Source organism: Loxodonta africana, chromosome 19, assembly GCF_030014295.1.
Source record: "Loxodonta africana isolate mLoxAfr1 chromosome 19, mLoxAfr1.hap2, whole genome shotgun sequence".
NCBI classification, from domain to species: domain Eukaryota; kingdom Metazoa; phylum Chordata; class Mammalia; order Proboscidea; family Elephantidae; genus Loxodonta; species Loxodonta africana.
The window spans coordinates 53,100,192-53,117,610 of record NC_087360.1 but is presented as its reverse complement, the minus strand read 5'-3'; the positions used below and the strand labels follow the sequence as shown (position 1 = coordinate 53,117,610).

Here is a 17,419-nt window from a genome sequence, read left to right as displayed (position 1 = left end):
TGGTCAGGGGAGCACTTACCAGGCCCACAAATCTCCAGGGGCCTTGTGTAACGAGCACCCACCTCCCCACAGCCTTCCCCAGGCCCCTCCTGTAGGAGGGAGGAGGGAAATGGTACATTCAGAATCAGTGGCAGCCTGGCTCACAACTGGCTAACATAGTGCCTACACTGAGCAGACGCTGCTCCCCTTCTCTGGAGCATCTAGACCCTGGCAGGAGCCGGGCCTAGGACTTCTGGTCAGCACACAGCCTTGCAAACACCCTCTTTTCCTCACCTCCACCCCAAAAATTCTCGCTCTAGACCCGTTTCCCAAGTAGCTGAGATTTCACACGGCATAAATGGGGAGAGTGGGTGGGAAAAAAACTGCCCTGGCTCAAGGGGTCCAAGGCAACCCCTCCTCCTGCCCTTGGGGAAGGGGGTTTACAAAATGAGCAGATCTGTTTTTCCGCCCTCGCCCCCACCTTCTTCACCTCAGGAAGCAAACTTTGGCCTTCCTCACTCCTCTTCCCACCTGGGAGAAGAGAAGGCAGTGAACGTTGTCGGTTCACAGCCCTCCACTCCCACCACCACCTGGCTCGGGTCTGGGAGCGGGAGGGGGGACGGGGGGGTAAAGGGTGGGGAGAAACTTGAAAAGTGTTTCAGGGAGTGGAGCTGTGGGGAAGAGCTCCGAGCAGTAGGGAAGAGGGGTGCATTTTCCAGCGGTTGATTGGCACTTGGGGGGTGACTGCCAGCGCTCCCCCACGGATGCCCAACCAGGAGCTCCAGGAGAAATTCATGTCCTCCACCATGATCGTACCAAGATCGACCCCAGGAGCCCATCCGGAAAGGTGGGACTGACGTGACTTTCTCTCCCTCCACTGAGCTTCTCCCCTCCTCTCTTCTAGATCAAGAGTTGGAAATTTTTTTTCTTAAGTTGCCTCAATTTAAATCCATTATTTTGCAGGAAATCAGTGCTATCATTGTGGTGTGAAGGAGTGACTGTGTGTGTGCGTGTGTGTATGCGTGCGTGTGCGCTGGGATGGTTTGGGTGTTTTAAGTCTCCTTTCCGATCCCCCCCGCATAAGCAGACAGCAACAGCTCCCGTCACTCTGCCCGCGTCCTCTCAGCCCAGGCTCCGCTCGGGTTCGACCCGGATCGGGCTCGGGCTGTAGCTCGGTCCGCGGCGCGCTCTCCCCGCCGATCTCTCGCCCGCTCGAGCGGACTCCGGCTCCCGCCCGCGCCCTCGCCCGCCTGCTCCCAGCTCGCTCCCCGCGTTCCCGGCTTCTCGCCGGCGCCGGAAGGCGCAGCCCACTCTGCCCCCCAGGCTCCGGCGGGCTAGCTGCTCTCACCGCCCGCAGGTACTCACCTAAAAAGAAGAAGAAGCAGAAGGCGTTTGCCAAGATCATGTTAAATAAATCCCACAGCTCTTTTCTTTTTCTTTCTCCCTTGGGTTAAAAATTAATAGTAATAACAACAGTACTAACAGCCAAGCAGTGATAATCAGCCCCAAATCCAATGCGGAGATCCCAGCTAGTCCACCCGATGGAGATCCTGAGTCCTGCGATTCTCGCTTCTGGCTGGAAGGGGTGGGGTGAAAGGAGGGCGGTGGGCTGCCTCTCGACGCCCCCGCCCCGACTTCCCCACTAAAATAAAATATATACGTATATAGTGTACATATGCGTGCGTATTTTATGAGCCAACAGCCAGTCCTGAGGTCAGACCTCGTCTCAGTTCGTCCGGGAAGGCGTGAGTCCCCGCGGGTCCGATTCCCCTGCGTTTCCCAGGAGGGGTGTGGGCAGGTGGGGAAGAGGAGATTTGAGAGTGAGGGCTAAAGGAAGAGGCAAGGGTGGGAGTCAGAATAAAATGCAAAAATGAAAGAAATCCACCGAGGGTGAGGAGGCCGAGAAACAATCCAGTGAGAGCTTCGAGGACGACAGCCTGGAGTCGCTTCTTTCCCACCAAGACGAAGAAGATTCAAAAAAAAAGAAGAAGAAAATCTTCTCCCGCTCACCCTTGCTGGTCTCACTTTTTTTCTAATGGAATTCCAGTGCCCGTGTGTCTCTGCGTGTGTGTCTTTCTCGCTCCTCTCCCTGCTCTCCTCTCCCTCGCTCTTTTGCTCTCGCTCTCCCTCGCTCTCCTCTCTCCCTCCCCCTTCTCCCTCTCTCCCTGCTCCTCCCTCCTCCCGCCCCCGTCCCCCTTCTCGGCTCCCTCGCCGCGGCTCGCGCGCCCGCGCCCCTCTTCTCCGCCCGGGGCTCCGCGCTCGGGCTCCCAGGCGGCTGGCGGCGCGGGGCGCGGGAGCGCGGCGGAGCAGCGACACTCTGCAGCCGCGGCGGCAACCCGGCGGTGGCGGTGGCGGTGGCGGTGGCAGTGGCGACGGGGAACGCCGGCCGAGGGAGCTGCGCCTCCGGCTCCCTCTGCTCAGCCGCCTGCCCTTCCCCGGACTGACCCCCCGCCTTGGCCGGAAACTGACCGGCTCCCGGCTACGACTCTGGCTCAAGCCCACGAAGGCCTCCGTGCCCCCCTTTGCCCCCACAACGCACCGCTCCCGCGAACTGGCTTTGCCTTCCAACCCCCACTGCCCTTGCGGCCGCCGTGTTTCGGAGGCTGAGCGGAGGCCGGAGGGCGCGGAGTACGCGGCCCCCGAGCCATCCCGGGGGCGCAGGAGGAAGGGAGCTAGAAAAAACCCGGCCTAGGCCCGGGTGTGGAAAGGGGGCTCCACTCTCCGCGGGCTAACCGGTCGCTCAGCCTGGGAGCCGAAGCAGAGCGTCTCCCCGATGACACCAAGAAAAATGACTCCCTCCAGCGCCAGCTCCCCGGTCCCCCGCGCTGCCTGCTTGCCCCAGGTCTAGCTCCGCGCGCACATACACGTGTGCTTTCCACGCGGAGCTCGAGAACTTTCCCCGCACGCTTGCGGCGCTCTGGCCCCCCAGCCCGCCCCAGCCGTGCAGCCCTTTGAGATTCCCCTTCCCCGCCAGCCTTCCTCCCCTGGCGCGGGGAGAAGGCTGCTGTTTCGGGGCGCGCGCTGACCGCCTCTTCAGAGGCCGGCGAACCTGCCACACCGAAAGGTTCGGACTGGGGCTCACACCCCGCTCCAGCGGGAGCGCCCGGCGACCAACCCAGGCCGGGGCTCCGCGCCGGGCTCGGCGGCCACCGCCCCCCTCGCTCGGGGCCCTGCTCTTGGCGACCGTCTGGGCTGCTGGGTGCTCGTCCCGAGGCAGCTGGTAGCTCCCCTGCTCCTGAAGCTCCGGGTGGGGTCCCCCCTCCCCTAGCGGGGAAGCGGACGATTGATCCATCTGTCGGTGGGCCGGGCTCACCGGCGTGTTTTAGTCACGGAATTTACAATAAACGCCCAGAAACACCAAAAAGGAAGCGTCTGGCTGGGAAAGGACTGAAGGAGACGTGAGATAGCTGACATATTCCGGCGAGTAGGGGCGAGACAGTGGGGCTGCGGATACGCGGGTGCACACGCCGGGGCGCACAGGAAGGCACACACCCACGCATAATGGGCACCCCAGTTTCGCACTCCCTCCTGACAAGCTCTCAGCTACGTTAGAGCTGCCCTGCATCCCCCAACTCTGGCGCTCACATTCCTGCATGCAGCTTCGTGCACGCACACGGTGTGCTGGGGTGGGGTACACACAGTGCTGAGTAAACTTTCTGCGCGGCCCAAAACCGATTTGGGCTGGATCTAAGGTGTCTTATGCAGTGCCTTTTAAGTTGTGTTTTTGTTTTTTGTTTTTTAATGAACAATACTCTGGGAAGAGTAAATGCTTGAAATCGACTTGGGCGTGAAAGGAGGGGTCACTCACAAAACCAGCAAGCAGCCTTCGCTAGTGGAAAAGCTAGAGGGAGCAACTTCCATCTTGCGGATTTAGGCGGGAGCGCAGCTTCTCAGAGCCTTGAAAGCGCAGAGTGCGGGTCTCCTCCAACCCACCTCTCTCACTGGGCCCATCCCAAAGCTTTGGTCATCTGCTCCCTCCATCCTCTCCCAGCCGTGTGGCGCCTGGCGGAGCTGCTGCCTACCGGGGTAGTTGAGATCCTGGGAGAGGGCCTGAGGATAAGAGCTGAAGAAAGCCCCGTTCCAGCCTGCTCACCCTGTCATTTCTAGGCACCCCTCCCGTGCTAGGAAATGACTTCACATCTGACCAGGCCTTCTGGCTTCTTTCCAAAAGTTGGAAGACTTAAGGAACCGTCCTTGGACAAGTGTGTTTCTAAAGGATGGAAAATGATAGGAATTACAGTGCTGGCGAGGCTGGACCGCAGGCCAGACGCTGGGAGCCTGGCTGAAAGTAAACCTTCTGCTCCCTCTTCTAATTCCAAGGGCCTTCTGGTTGTCTGTTCCCCTCAACCCTACCCATTCTGGTGTCCCACGCACTAGCCATGTAATCTTGGGCAATTTAATCTCCCTGAACCTCAGTTATCTCATCTATAAAATGGGAATTTAAAAGAAAAAAAAACTGTTCGTGGGGATTAGATGAGATACTGTATGCCAAGCAGTCAGTAAAATGCCTGACTCATAGAAAGTGCTCAGACACCTGAGAGTTATCACCTCTTCTGTGGAGGATCCAGAAGAGGAGTCAGGGAATTATGAGAAGGCGATAAAACCTAAGTGATGAATGAGAAGCACAGATGAAAAGCTGCAGAGGTTCAAGGGGAAAAGACTATATTCTAGAAGATAAAAGATATGAGTAGATCTTACAAGAGGGAGTCCTGGGAGCAAAGGAGATAGTCTCTTAGTAGGTGCAAACAAAAACCCTTAGGTTCATTGATACAGTTTCACACACCCTCAGGTACCTGTATCTTTTGGACTGCCCTCAGGGCCCGTCCCAGATGCTTCTGAGCTCCTGGACAGATAAGCCACCTGCTCACCCAAGATGGCCTCCCCCCACCGCAGACCCAGGAATTGTAAAGTGCAGCAGGAGGGAAAGAGAGCACTTATGGCCTTTAATTCATTTCTTTTCGCTGGTCTTTCTACCCTCTACTTGTCTTGTGGAGTAGATTCCGCTGATGGTGGGAGCAATAAAGAAGCAGGGAGAGCAAAGAAGGACTATTGGCGGGGGGGAGGGTTGCTGACCATCCCGAGACACACACACACACACACACACACACGCACACTCATTAGCAGCAGAGCATCGCCTCACCAGACCTGTGGGAATCTTTTCTTCTTCCCTGGTGGAGGGAAGGAGAGGTGTGTTCCCTTGCCCCAGAGATAAAAACCAAACAGAAATAAAAAGACAGTGTCTCCCAGGAACCACAGAGATGCCCTCAACCATGGGACATCAGCCTGACCCGGGGTGTCCCATAGTTGATCAACCAGCACACATGTATTGAATACCCACTCTCTCTCTGGCACAGTGAGATGCCTATGGGGAATATGGCACTGAGCAGGACTGCTCCTGCCACAGAAGCATTTATAAGTCACAAATAGAGTTAGGTCACGCACACAGGAAAAGATAGTGAACAACTCAACGCCACACTTGAGGGTAACTGAGGTAAAGGAACAGTTATACCTTTGGATTTCAGGGGCAGAGTCAGGGAGGGCTTCCCAGGGAAGCTAAGATTCCAGTTGGGCCTAGAAGGATGGGTAGAATTTGGCCGAGCACAGAGGCGGGCACTCTGGACAAAAGGAATAGCATAGGAAAGGCATAGTGGTAAGAAACGTTTGAGGAACAGTCTAACGTTTGGGGAGAACCAAGGATACAGGTGGGGAGGGGGCTGGTAGGAGAAGATCTAGAAAGTCCAATTGGGATGCACAGTGAGGACCAAGCACTTCCAGCTTCAGACTTGATCCCATAGGAGCCACTGAAGGTTTTTGAGCGGGCGAGTGACATGATGAGAATGGTGTTTTAGGAAGATTGATCTGACAACTGTGTGAAGGATGGAAACAAGAGACCAGTTAGGAGGCGATTTTAGCAGTCTCAGCCTGAGGTAATGAGGGCCCAAAACAGGCGGTGGCAGTGGACATGGAGAGGAGGAGATGGTTGTCAGAAGCACTGTAAAGATGAATCAGCAGGATGGTAGTGACAGATTGAACACAGGGGACAGGGAGGAGGGGATAGTGCCTTCCACTTAGAGAGTGGCCAAGCCTGGAGAGTGAGCAGCCCTGAGATCTCAGGCCTTGTCACTGGAAAAAATCGTTAAAGTAGCTAACTTCAAGGCAACGTACATGTATTAACACCTTTAATGCTTACAGTAACTCTGTGGGTAGATACTATTATCGGCCTCATTTTTCAAGTGAGAAAACTGAAGCAAGAGAAGTGATTTAATCTGTCTAAGGTCACATTTTAAGTGGTAGACCCAGGATTTGAACTCCGGCAATATGGATCCAGGGTGAATAAATTAGCAAAGCAAAGTTTCTCTAGGCCTATGAATTTTCATGTCCCAATTTAGAACCCCTTGAAGATTCCCTCTTTCTCTACCCTGTCCAACAACAGTGTGAAAAATCATGAGAACTGAAATGTCTTTATTGTGGGCCTTGTCCCAGGCAATCTTTGGAGTTCAAGTCTAGAGGGTGGAAAAGATCCTGTCCAGCCCAGTGCAGCTCCACAGGGCTCAGCTCTGTGCCTCTGGCCTGGATCAGCCACGGGCTATCCCAGCTCTGTCCCAGGCCCCTGTCTCCTTCCTAATCCCCTCCTAATAGCAGGCTGACCCCCTCACAACGTTCCATTTTCACAGGGCCACTCCAGACCCTGCAGGCCAACCCAGAAGGAGTGAGCTAGTCTGGGAATAGAGACCAGCAGGGATTTAACTAAACCATCAAATTCCCAAAGAGTGAACAGAGTTGCTGGGCCAGGGTGGGTGCGCACAGGCAAGAAGGGAAGAATTGCATACTGCACTCAAGGGCATTGATTTCTGTAATTGATTTCGGTCAGTGTTCTCAGTGCTTCATCATTCTGTTTAGAGGCAGGCACTGGCAAAAGATGGGGGGGCGGGAATCTGCTTCACTGAGCCTCTCCCCGTGGCCTCAGAGACCTCTCTGCAGCCCCACCCACTCCTGGGAGCCCCCAGGGGAGCCCATTAGAGGCGGAGGGGCCTGCTGCTACAACAGCCCTTGGATGGAGAGGGCCTGGATCCAGGAGGCAGATAGAAAGAGGTTCTCAAAACCACTTTATGTGGATACAGCGCCCCTCACAGTTTCACAAAGCACCTTCTACATTATGATCTCAAAATCGTTACAACATCCCCGGGAGGGAGGTGAGGCAGAATCAGCTTCCCTTTAGAAGTGAACTACGAGTCGTAATTTACTCCATGGCAACCGGTTAGAAGTGTGGGAACCCAGGCTTGAAGACAGCCCATGGTCTGCCAAGGTCCCAACACAGCCAGCAAATGGCAGAGCCAGGACCCAAACTGGGTCCTCTGACATTCTAGACTAAGGAGTTTTTCACTTCCTGACATGGCCTCCCTCGCAGGCCAGAAACAATCACCCATCCAGCCTGGGAGGAGGACTTCTCCGCTACCACTAGTGTGGATTCCAGAATTCTTCCTCCCACTGTTCGGGTTTCGGTTCTGCCCCCCTCCCCACTACTCCTTCTCTCTGACAAAAATAATCAAAAATCCCAGCAAGGGTTTCCCTCAGCTTCAACGAATTACAAAATAAACAGAGAAAAATAATAGATCTCCATAAATTTAAGGCCCTTTGACTTTCCTTAGCTTGTCTGATACTATTTGACACCCATGTGGAGGCTGGGGTTGGAGAGTAGCGTTGTTCTCATCTCACTAAGAGGAAAATAAAGGTGCCCTGACTTCTGCTCAAAACCTCGGGTAAATCCACCACACTGCCAGGCCTAGAGCCCAGGCTCCTGCCTTTTATCCCTTGTTCCTTTCATGAGAAGATCATCCTGCCCCTCCTGTTTTGTCCCCCACCACCCTCTCTGTACCCACAAAGTGGAGACAGGTGGGAGAACTCATCTGCCTTCCTCATAACCAAATATTAAATCTTGCTCCTACTCTACCAGCCTACTCCCTATCTAGAGCCATTCATCTGTACATCCTGGTAGGGAAGATGGAATGGGGTGGAGGCATGACAGTGGGAGTGGTGGTGCAGGCAACCAGGCAGAGGAGCTTCTGAAGGGCTCACCTCCATCCAAGGCAAGGGTGTGGCAGCCAGGACTATGCCCAGTCCCCTTGGAATTTGTGGCAAGACCAGACCAACGTTAAATCCAAGAAGAGAGAGAGTGATAATTTGAGGGGTACCCAAAAGTTATCTCTCATGCCACTAGTCTCCCTTGGTGATACCTGGAATGCCTCCACTAGAACTTACTTTCTTTAGAGTCCCCTTTTAAATGCCAACATCCCATATCAAAACCCAAATCTGATTATAAACATAGACTATCAGCTTTGAGCAGGCTCCAAGGTCATCTAATGCAACATCATGAACTCCCTCTACGAGCACCTTATAATGAATCCTCCAGACTTGTACTAATTAGTTTTCTATCCACAGATTCTGTAATCCAGGAGGCTTGGGGATTGAGAGGCCAGGGACAAGCAACGGAGGAGACCATCAAGTAGAGGGAAAAGGCACCCAAGACAATTTCTGGCAATGTCTTTATGTTATCCAAGACAGCCCTGGGAAGGATTGTTTCTCTGAACTCCTCTTTCACCATAAATCCCAGACTTCCTTAGAAGCCTGAAACCCCCATTCTTCATCATCCCTCTTCACAAGTCCCCAGTGACAGGAGGAGCTGAGCTAGGGTAAATTGCCATTCTGTTGAGCTATTGTAAGCTTAAAATATCCTAGCTCATTGTCGCGCATTATCCCCACTGCCCCTGATTACACACCACTCAGCCTACGATTGGCACTATGCTGACCACACCCGGCACCGTCCTGGTGCCAGCGTGGCCAACCCCACCTACCTGAAACAACCCACAGCCTCTGTCCTGATCATGTTGCACACACACATGCACACATGCCAGCTCTTGCACGCTGGCGATTTGCCAGGTTACCCAAGGTCAGAGGCAGAATAAAGGGAAAGAGGCAATGATTGCTTCTGCCAAGCTGCAGGGAGCGAACTCCTGCTGCCTGGTGCCCCCAGGAGAGCTCTCAGCCCCAGGCACTCCCCACAGGGGCCATGTCTTTATTTAGCGAAATGTGACAAGGTGGGTGGAACATCAGTGTTAGGTCTTAGATGGGCTATCACTCGAAGGGCCCAGCTCAGTCTCCAGTGAATGGAAGGCAGAAAATGAGGACCAGAGTGTCCCTTTCCAACCAGACATACCTTCTCTGAACCCAACTTACAGTTTGGCCATATGAGCACATTTACCCACATGCTCACCCTGCATCCTGGCCTCCCTTTTGGGGAACATCTTGTCCCATCATCCAGAATTTTCTCTTCTTAGTGCTTTCCGGCTAGTCTACCTCTCTTGCCAGAGTAGGAAACCATGCTGCTTCCAGGGGGAGGAGCAATGAGTAACCCAAAAGAACGAATTACTAATGGTATAATTCCAATGAGCACCAGCCCACAGGCTCTTAAAGTTGGAAAAATTCCTTCCACGGATTTTTTCCTTCCATGCCAACAAGTACGTAGCGCTCAACAGCTTACAGAGCATTGTCCTATAAGCGCATCTCACTTGAGCCTCCCCAAAACCCTCTAAGGAAGGTATTTTAAAGATGGAAACTTAAGACCAAGGCATTAATTGACATGTTTACAATCACATAGCCCTCAGCTGCTGACCTAGGACTTTAACCCAGGTATCATGGTTGATTCCACATTCCCTATTTGTGAGGTAGCCTTTGCTTAAAATGAAATAGGATTAAAAAAAGAAAACAACATTTTGATTTTAAGAATGAAGACAATTTCACTTAAACACTGCCATTGACAGAGTGCTTGTTTCTCCTACACTTTCCCCTGGTCCCATTCCACTGTCCCAGATGACTTAGATTACTGAGAAGCTCTTCCTTATGCCATGGTGGAATTTGCTTCCCCATGACTTCCAGGTCCATAAGAATTGTGACTATGAGGGTGTCTCCCAGGAGTCCCTCAGACTGCATACCCCCTGAGGCAGCCAACTGGCCCCTCAGGTTTCCCTGGGCACAGGCCTGTTGTCTGCTTTCTGCAAAGCAAGCAGAGGCTGCTTCTATCAAAGCGATCAGGTGTAATTCCCACCTCCTACTCTCCAGGCCAAGTCACCACCAGGAAGTCGGCATATCCACAAAGCAAGCTCCAGGATAGAGCATCCCCAGGGATACAGGCGCCTGCTGCTTCCCTACGCCAAAACAGGTGAGTCCCTTCACCCTGGGATGGGAAGGAGCTAGCTGGACTGTTTTGCACTCCTGATAGAAATGGAAGCTCCAGAATTCTGAAATCTCACCCAGAAAGATTTCAAGGACCTCTTGCGAGATTGCAAGGAAACTGATCCTTGTCCTGGGAGTGGTTCCAACCCTCCATATCCTTGCTACCTGGCTTGTGGAGCAACACTGCTGTCAGCAAGTATGACCTTGTGGCAAGTGGCTCAGGCTGGGGTTCAAGTTCCAGCTTTGACCTGAGCTGCTGCAAGCCCAGAAAAGAATTCAGTACTGTCTGAGTGTAGCATAGTGCCTTTGCACATCATCGGCATTCAGTGAGGATTCCTAGTTGAAAGAAAGAATGAATGATGAATAAACAAACTTGCAGACTATTGGAACCCCTGTCCTCTTCTCTTTTCTATGCTCCATCCTAACTCCTTCACTTCATCTTTCACCCAATTCACACCACGGAATGAGCTAGCAAAGTGTACTTGTGTTCTAGTCATAGCTCTGCAACCAGCAAACCATGTGACCTTGGGTCTTCTGAGTTAATAATCACCCCCTTCTTCCAATCTCACAAGGAGAAGTAAGAGCAAATGGGACACCGAATATGACAGTGGTTTGAAATGTATGAGACATTCTGCAGATGCAAGAAACTGTAATTGCGTTGGGGGGGGCTGCCCACATCTTATGGGTGAGCTCTGGGGACCATTCTTCACCATCTGTTTCTGAAATGAGTACCCCGTACCCAGTGTACTACTTGGGCCAGCTCTAGCTACTCTGGTGACCTGAAGATTCATGGTAAAAGAGTAACATTCCGTTTTCAAAGATGGGAAAACTGAGGTCTCCAGAGTGTGCTGAGTATGCCCCTCATAGAGTACTTATCACACCCTGTTAAAAATGCCTGTTGTCTTGTCTACACGCCTTTCTTGACTCAAAGCTCTATAAGTACAGGACCCATGGCTTCTTCATCACTATATCCTCAGAGGCCAGCATACCATAAGTGCTTGTTGAATGAACAAACAAATGAATGAATGGATGTAGGATGCCACTTACTCAACGCAACCTTAGCACAGGGACTTAGACCCAGGATTGCTGACCTAGTTCAAACCACTCATCCCATTCCTGGACTTGCTAAGGTCTAACTGACCCATATAATAAATGCTTCTCTTTCTTCCCATTCTGTTCTCCTTAGGAAAAATTGATAAATCTGACCAGAGGATTTTTTGCCATTTAAGTTCTTCTAATTCAAAGTAGATTGGCTTATGCTCTTGCCTTTAAAGTCTAATTCTGTAAAGACTTGATACATTAATAGGAGTCGGACTCATTAGAATTCCCGATCGATACATGAATTGCCTCATTCTTACTTGTTAGCAGCGTAATCCGCCCCCCGCCCCATGTACTTTGGCCCAGTGACCCCAATAATTTTTTAGCATAAAGAATCTAAGCAGCTGAAACCTCCTTCTCCCCAGTCTGTCCCCCAGAGTTGGTGACAGAGGCAAAGCCCACAAAGAACTGGTGACAGTGCCGTAAACACAGGACTCCCACAATAAGAAGCCCTCATCCTCTCCAGCACTGGGGCTGAGGTGGAGGTGGAGATCAAGAATTGGTGGTTTCTCCAAAGAGGACATACAAATGGCCAATAAGCAAATGAAAAGATGCTCAACATCATTAGTCATTAGCCACTGCCCATTTGCATCAAGCTGATTCCAACGCATAGCAACCCTACAGGATAGAGTAGAACTCTTCCATAAGGTTTCCAAGGAGTGACTGGTGGATTCGAACTGCCAACCTTTTGGTTAGCAGCCATAGCTCTTAACCATTGCACAACCAGGACTCCATTAGCAATTAGGGAGATACAAATTAAAACCACAATAAGATACCAGTTCTAGCCCTTGCTAGGATGGCTAAGATAAAAAGACTGAAAATAACAAATGTTGGTGAAATTGTTGAGAAATTGGAACCTTCATCAATTGCTGGAGGGAATGCAAAATAGTGCCACCACTATGGAGTTTGGTGGCTGGAAAATGTTAAGAGTTACCATATGACCCACCAATTCCACTGCTAGGTATATACCGAAGAAAGCAGCAACAAAAACAGACACATGTGCACCAATGTTCATTGTAGCACTGTTCACGATAGCCCAAAGGTAGAAACAACTCAAATGTCCATCAATAGATGACTGAATAAACAAAATGTGGTATATACATACAATGAAATATTACCCAGCCGTAAAGAGAAATGAAGTCCTGATACATGCTACAACATGGATGAACTTGAGTGAAATAAGTCAACCACAAAAGAACAAATATCGTATGATCTCACTTATATGAAATGCCTAAAACAGGCAAATGTACAGAGATCAGAGTTTAATAGTGATTGCCGGGGCGGGGAGGCAGGAGGGAGGAGGAATCCTTGTTTAGGAAGGACTGAGTTTCTGTTTATGGTGATGGATGCACACCATGATTAATGTAATTGGTGTCACTGAATGGTACACATGAAAAATGTTGAAGTGGCAAATGTTGTGTTATCTATATTTTTACAACATTAAAAAAATAAAGGTGGGGGGCTGGTAGTTTCTAATCAAGGAAAGCGTAGAGTTGGTCTTGTGCCCTCTCACGAGTAGTCAGTGCCTCCAAGACTCTGCCTCCTGGTGCCCCCATCGCAAGTTGCACTCTGACCAGCGCATCCTCGAGTTTCCAACCTCGTCTCCCACAAAACCGACTTGTTCTCCATTTCTTTTCAGCCAGCTGCCACTTTGGAAGACAATCAGATAAAGGATCGTAAGCAAAGTACTAATCTATTTACAGTAAGTCTCTAGGTTGTGAAGTCCAACTTAACTTAGGACAACTCATACTTGCTCTTTAATGTTGTGTAAATTTGCCCTCGCTTTGAAACGATTGACCAACCCCTACTTGAAACAAATTCTTCATCATAATCACCTTTCCTGGCTGCATGTGCAGCTTTTAAATCATTGACAAGACTTCAAGCCTTTTCTTGCACTAAAGTAAGGCTAAGTAAGAACCATATGCACCTGTTCCAACTTACCTACAAATTCAACTTAAAGATTCACATAGAAACGGATCTCATTCGTAACCTGGGCACTGCCTCTGTTTTCAGAGTTGCCAGTGTATTGCATTTGCCAGAACTAGCAAAACTGATAATAATCTTTTTCACAATCAGTTTCAATCAATCAGTCACTGAAGTCTTCAATAACTTCTTGTTACTCCTCTCTGACGAACATGCATTTTATAGGAAATTTTTTTTTTTTTTTATTACCAGAGACGATGCCTTAATGCAGAGTAATGGCTCTGTTAGTAGAAACCAGGCACTGGGAGAAAAGGATTCACATAATATCTGAGAATGCGGATCTGCAGCATTCATGGGTCACTCCCCTCTCCTAACCATAGCAGATATCGTTCACTGACTGCATGAAGACTTCAGGCAGCCACAGCCAGTCTGTTGGAGTGGGCAGACAGGTTCATCTAGTAGCCATTTGCATTTCCTGGTCAGATGACTCCTGAATCCCCTCCAGTTCTAAGACTTGTGGTTCTGTGAGTTCACTCCACCCTTCAGATCACATTATGGACTGACCCATGTTATGCCCAGCCATGCCGTAAGTGCTCCTTCAGTGTCCACTGAGGGTGTCTAAAAGGCTTTTCAGAGAGGCCTTCCCATCCCTCTAAGGATGATAGGAAAGGAGTGTGTTGGAGGAAGCCTGTTGTGCCAAGAAAAACAATCAGCCCCTGTTGGAATCTGACAACTAATTAAAACAAATCCTTTCTACAGAAGAGTTTCCACATCCCTCTAGCCAGAGGAAGGGGGGCGTTGCTCCTCAAGGGGTTGCTCACAACCCTTGCTGGACCTTCTGTTCCAGATGCTCGATCCAACGTTCCCCCAGGATGTGACCCAGGAATGAGAATGCCATGGGACTCAGGCAGTCAGAGAACAAAGAAGGGTCTCCCCACAGCCCCCCAGCAGACAACCCTATCCAAGGCAAGGAGCCAGGAGCAGGGGAGGCAGGAGGGCTTGGCTAATGTTGCGCTTGCTAACGAGCATTCCGGGAGCCTTAAATGAGCTGCACAGGTGCAACAATGAGCCAGCCACACACAATCTCATCTGCTTGGCAGCCAACCCAGCCCTGGCATTTTTAAAGGGGCAGGAGACAGACACTATCTGGGCCCCAGGGGGTTAACAAAGCCAGAAGGAAGGCAGAAAGGGAGTCTGAGCATGCTCCCCACCACACCACCCCTTACACAGGCCTGTATCTTCAGAATTCAAGTTAAAGCTTCCTTTCCTGCTTCTCTTCACCTGCCCCCTCCTCATTTGTTCAATCGAACAATGTATTGAGCACCTACTATGCTCCATCTCATTGAGGGTTTCCGTCATTTTCGCTGACCCTCTCCCACGACAATAGACTCAAGCATACCAGTGATCATAAAGATGGCACAGGACTGGGCAACATTTTATTCTGTTATACATATTATACAGAGGCGGATTAACCAGTAAGCATAGCACGTACCAACTTACAGTAACCAAGGTGGTGAAAAACAGGTGAAATTGAGCAATATAGATTAAGTGAGCACAATTAAGCCTGTGCATACCTTGCTTATTGGGTAATCTATCCCCACAACAAACCAAAAAAAACAAACACAGGGCCATCAAGTCGATTCTGACTCATAGTGACCCTATACGACAGAGTAGAACTGCCCCATAGAGTTTCCAAGGAGTGCCTGGTGGATTCGAACTGCCAACCCTTTGGTTAGCAGCCTTAGCACTTAACCACTACACCACCAGGGTTTCCATCCCTACAATACGTTATACATAAGGTCAGCATGAGTCAGAGCCAACAACTACAAATATCCTCCAGCACTGTTGTGGGTGCTAAGGATATAGCAGACCAGGTCTCTTCCCCCAAGGAACTTAGATTCTGGTCCTCTCCTCAACTTATTGCCTTACTCCAGCCAGGCCCTTTTCCAATTTCTGACACTGCCACATGGGGCTTATTACTGGCTGTTTGGAAATAGGAAATGGAAAAGTTATAAGAATGTCTTATATTTCTATGGTTTCTGACCATGTACGAAGTACCATTGTACTCACTATCTCATTTGATCCTCAGAGCGTTCCGTGTACAATTTCATTCCACTTGATGGCAACAGGCTTAGGTTTTAGAATGGTTACGATTAAAACACACACAGAAACAAAATAACAAATGTGGGAAAATTGAAATCCTTATCCATTGCTGGTGGGAATGCAAAATGGTACAGCCATTGTGGAAAATAGTGTGGTGGTCCCTCAAAAAACTAAAAATAGAATGACCATATGACCCAGAAATTCTACTCCTAGGTATACACCCAAAGGACTTGAAAGCAGAGACTCAGAGCCTTGTACACCAATGTTCATTGCAGCACTGTTCGCAATCTCCAAAAGGTGGAAATAACCTAAATGCCCATCAACAGATGAATGGATAAACAAAATGTGGCACATACATACAATGGAATACTACTCAGCCAGGAGGAGAAATGAAGTCTTGATACCCGCTACAGTATAGATGGAACTTGAAGACATTATGCTGAGTGAAATAATTCAGTCACAAAAGGACAAATATTGTATGACCTCACTTACATGAAAAGATAAGAAAAGGCAAATTTATAGAGACCAAAGTTTATTAGTGGTTATCTGGGGTGGAAGGAAGGAGGAAAGGGGAGGGGGGGAGTTATTGCTTATGGAGCACTGAGTTTCAGTTTACAGTGGTGGAAAAATCGCATTGATTATGGGAGGGCTGCACAGCCGATTATTGCAAGTGCTATCAATAAGTTATACACCTATTAAAAGCTGAATTGGCAAAAGTTGCATGATAGATATATTTACAAAGATGGCAAAAAAAGAATAGCTGCTGAGCCTGCTCATGATTTGGAGGTTTAGGGTCATGGTTTCAGGGGACATCCCCATTAATTGGCCTAAAAGGATGTTTAGTGCCTCTGTTATGCCTTCTAGTTTGATGCACAGTGCCTGGAGTCTTAAACGTTTACAAGTGACCATCCAAGTCACAACAATTAGCCTCTATTCACCTGGAACAACAGAGAAAGAAAGAGAGTCAGGAATAGGAGGAGGATATGGAATGTGTGGCTAATTGCCTCCATGAATAACTGCCTCCTTTGCCACGAGACCAGAAGAACTGGATGGTGCCCAGCTACCATTACTGAACATTTTGATCGAGGATTTCATAGAAGAATCCTGATCAAAAGGGAGGAAATGCAGAACACAGTTTAAAATTCTCATGGACTCCAGACCTTCTGAAGCCATGGAGGCTGGATGTACCCCTGAAACTATTGCCTGAGATAATCTTTAAACCTCAAACCAAAAATATTCCCTGAAGTCTTCTTAAAACCAAACAATAGTTTCTCTTAACTAGTAAAAAATGTCTCTCCTGAGCATCATGCTCTTTTAAGAAATAGCTATATGAAATCAAATTGACAACAGCAACTTGGAAGATTAGCTAGGAACCTTAGGGGGAGGTGAGTTTATGTTAATGGGGGAAGAACAACTCAGAGAAGAAGGGTGCACAACTTAATGAATTCAGTGTTACTGAGTTGTACACGTAGAAACTGTTGAATTGGTGTATGTTTTGCTGTGCATGTTCCCAACAACAACAATAACAAAATTAAAAAAAAAAAAATTTCTGTGTGGCAAACAGACCATGATTGTTAGTTTAGGATCTGCAATAGATCCTTGGGAAGTCCCTTAACTCTATCATACCTCAATAAAATGAGGGCAATATTACCTGCCTTGCCTACTTCGCACAGTTGGTGAGTCATTCAGCACTGGGTTAAACACTGAGGCTGAAAACCTGCAAGACATTAAATCTATCGTAAATAAGACAGCATCAAAGAGCTTTGAGCCAGGTAAGGGAGAGAGGCAGATGTATGAACAAATCAGTGCAATAAAGTTTAAAAACTACAGGGGAAGAATTAAGGTAGAATGGAGAGGGATTGACTGATTAATGCATCTATGTAGAAACACTTACTGGGCTCTTACTATAAGAGCCCTGGTGACGCAGTGGTGAAAGTGCTTGGTTGCCAACCAAAAAGCTGGCAGTTCAAACCCACCTGCCACTCTGAGGGTAAAAGATGTGGCAGTCTGCGTCCATAAAAATTTACAGCCTTGGAAACTTTATGGGGCAGTTCTACTCTGTCCTATAGGGTCACTATGAGTTGGA

The 17,419-nt window shown here is 49.4% G+C and overlaps 1 protein-coding gene across 2 annotated transcripts in view; it reads right to left on the bottom strand.

Moving 5' to 3' along the window:
* The window catches only part of GFRA2 (GDNF family receptor alpha 2), a 112,035-nt gene extending 109,934 nt beyond the window's left edge, over positions 1-2,101 (bottom strand). For both annotated transcript variants that reach the window (XM_003412488.4, XM_064272730.1), the window contains exon 1: positions 1,345-2,101. In XM_003412488.4, the coding sequence (XP_003412536.1) occupies positions 1,345-1,384 (40 nt within the window). In that variant the 5' untranslated portion in view covers positions 1,385-2,101. The remainder of the gene's footprint in view (positions 1-1,344) is intronic.
* Between the last annotated feature and the right edge of the window lie 15,318 nt (positions 2,102-17,419).